Source organism: Nematolebias whitei, chromosome 9 (assembly GCF_014905685.2).
Source record: "Nematolebias whitei isolate Nwh7 chromosome 9, NemWhi1, whole genome shotgun sequence".
Lineage (NCBI taxonomy): Eukaryota > Metazoa > Chordata > Actinopteri > Cyprinodontiformes > Rivulidae > Nematolebias > Nematolebias whitei.
This window is the reverse complement of record NC_056506.1, coordinates 32,990,960-32,993,661: the sequence shown is the minus strand read 5'-3', so window position 1 is coordinate 32,993,661 and position 2,702 is coordinate 32,990,960. Positions and strand designations below refer to the sequence as shown.

The following is a 2,702-nucleotide window of genomic DNA, read 5'->3' as shown; positions in this document are numbered from 1 at the left end:
ATGGTGACGCAGGAGGAACTGGACCAAAGGGCTAGAGAATATATATATATATAACATGATTATGAGAGTCTTCATATAGTTTTTTGTGTTATGTATATTACACAGCAGGTTAAGATATTTTAACTTTATTCTGTAAGGACAACCTGGTCTGTCTGGTCCCCATGGTGACCCAGGAGGAACTGGACCAAAGGGCCAGAGAGGAAATGCAGGATTATCAGGGAGTGAAGGGCTAAGAGGTTGGACATATGCAATAATTAGTTTGTAATTACTTTGTCTTGTAATTTTTGTAAGTAACATTTTACTGGGTATTCTGTGTATCTTTGTGTGAGAAGGTCTTCCTGGTGAACCAGGCATTGATGGAGAAGTTCTGTCCCAAGGGAATCGAGGTCCGACAGGACCAATGGGAAACACTGGACACAAAGGTCAATCAGGTAAAATCTAATATTTGTTTGAAGAGTTCAATTCTTTAGATTTCAGCTGTCTTATGTACAAAATCTTCTTCTAATGTTGTTGCATTTAGTTTTGTGAATTTAGGCTGAATAAAAGGTGAAATATAAAAATAAAAGAAAAGGACGCTGGTGCAGACACATGAGTTAATCTAAGATTATAATTATACTCATGAAATGTACAATTTAGATATACACTGTAATTACCTGACAAGTAAAACTGAGGAATATTTTAAATGCTTCTCCATCGCAAATTAAACATTGTAGCAAAAAACTCCAGGACTAAAACTGTTTTATATGTTATGTGTCTGAAGCAAGTGTGTTTTGTAATGACCACAAATATATTTTAAATGCTTATTTTAATTTTTTAAGGGCCTAAAGGAATAAAGGGTAATCCAGGAACCCCTGGAACACAAGGAGCAAATGGTGTTATAGGTCTGACTGGGTACAAAGGCACTGCTGGAGAGCCACATTATGGATATGGTCCACCTGGACCACCAGGACAAAAGGTAGTGCTGGCTCATTGTGTGTTTTTATTTGAGCATCATAACCAAAATGTTTATGGTCATTTCTCATAAATTGTCAAAAATGTGAAAAACTCAAAAACAGCATGGTTATTTTAATTATGTACGTTATCTCCCTCTTTTGTCCTCAGGGTGAACCAGGGACGAGCAGTTCAATCATGCTGAAGGGTCAGAAAGGAGAACCTGGTATTGAAGGACCAGGAGGTCTGCCAGGAAACTATGGAGCCAAAGGAAACTCAGGACCTCTTGGAAAAAATGGTTATTTTTGATCATTGGTCATTCAAATGTGGCTGTTTGCGGAGGATTTTACTGAAAGTCTAACTGCATGCAGTTCTAGTTCATTTTTTGTTCTTTATGTCGATCTAACAACTGTCTAAATCCTATTGTTGCAGGCTTCCCAGGCTTCCAAGGTCCAAAAGGCTCAGATGGCCCTCCCGGAATCAAAGGATACCCAGGACCTAATGGACTTCCAGGTAAATCATTGGTTCCGAGATGCAGGTAAACCACAAAGATTTTCAGGTAGCCTGGTACAAACAGTATGATGATCCTGCTTTTGCCTCAGGTAGCCCAGGCCTCCCAGGTAAAAGTGGGGAACCTGGTCTCAAAGGCTACCAGGGTCTTGATGGTATTCCCGGGCCACCAGGACAGAAAGGGGACAGTGGTAAGAAAAATCATAATAAAAAATATGTACTGTATGTAGTTTTTGACTTCTCGACTTTGATGTTTGCTAACAACCTATGTTTTTATTTTTTCAAAGTTTGTTACGGTCAAACATCATTTATCTTTTTTTTTTTTCTTTCAACTGTAGGGAGAGGAACAGGACTGCCGGGAAGACCTGGTGATCCAGGTTATCCAGGTGAGAAGTAAAACTTATTTTTCTAAATGTAACCTTGTGAGAAGACACATTTTCATTATTTTAAAAGATGTCATAATGAAATGAATGTTTTGATGCATGCTCAGTAATCCAGGTGAATCTAACAAGGTTGAGTCAGGTCCTCTGGATGGATTATTTTTGTTAAAACGTTTTCGTCTTTATATCCAAAATATTTCTTCAGTCTGAGGAGCTGCAAGCAAACTCAGTCGTATAAGCAGCACCTTCTCATAGTGGATCAACCAGCTTGCTGGTGACAGAAAACTGAACTGACTGAAGAAGTCTTTTGAATAAAAGATGAAAAATTTCAACACAAAATAATCTGTCCAGATGACTTGACTCCATCTTGTTAGATAATGAAATTAAGTTTTAATGAGAAGTATATATATCCTTCTGTCAAATATTTATGTGTTACAGTACCACTGGTAATTTAGTTCTCAAATGCTTCCCCCAAATACCGTTTGCTACTTACCGTTCCATATTTAGGATATCTCAAATGAGCATGGTTTAGGGAAAAAAAACAAAAACATTTGATTGTGGATGTAATGCTTGGCCCACCGAAAATCATTTCATGAGTTTTCTTTTGAAAATTTAATTCACAATTTGTCACTTTGTATTGTCTTCAAAACTACATGAGATAACGATAAAAGCTGTTGCTTTTGGGAGTTAATATTTTATTTATAGCACTATCAGTACTGGTTTTACTTTAGCTAAAAGAAGCCTATGTATATTCAATGTCCAATGAGAATTTGGAAACCTCAAAAGGTTATGGTTAAAGGTTATGTACATTATTGTCAACTTCTTCAACCAGAAACAGAGGTTTGAAATTATATATATATATATATATATATATATATATAT

At 36.6% G+C, this 2,702-nt stretch overlaps 1 protein-coding gene across 1 annotated transcript in view; it reads left to right on the top strand.

Annotated features, from left to right (window-relative positions):
* The window catches only part of LOC119415127 (collagen alpha-5(IV) chain-like), a 24,053-nt gene that overhangs the window by 15,688 nt on the left and 5,663 nt on the right, over window positions 1–2,702 (top strand). The window contains exons 35-41 of the mRNA XM_037682271.1: window positions 138–236; window positions 333–431; window positions 819–955; window positions 1,102–1,228; window positions 1,363–1,443; window positions 1,533–1,631; window positions 1,779–1,826. Of these exons, the coding sequence (XP_037538199.1) occupies window positions 138–236; window positions 333–431; window positions 819–955; window positions 1,102–1,228; window positions 1,363–1,443; window positions 1,533–1,631; window positions 1,779–1,826 (690 nt within the window). The remainder of the gene's footprint in view (window positions 1–137; window positions 237–332; window positions 432–818; window positions 956–1,101; window positions 1,229–1,362; window positions 1,444–1,532; window positions 1,632–1,778; window positions 1,827–2,702) is intronic.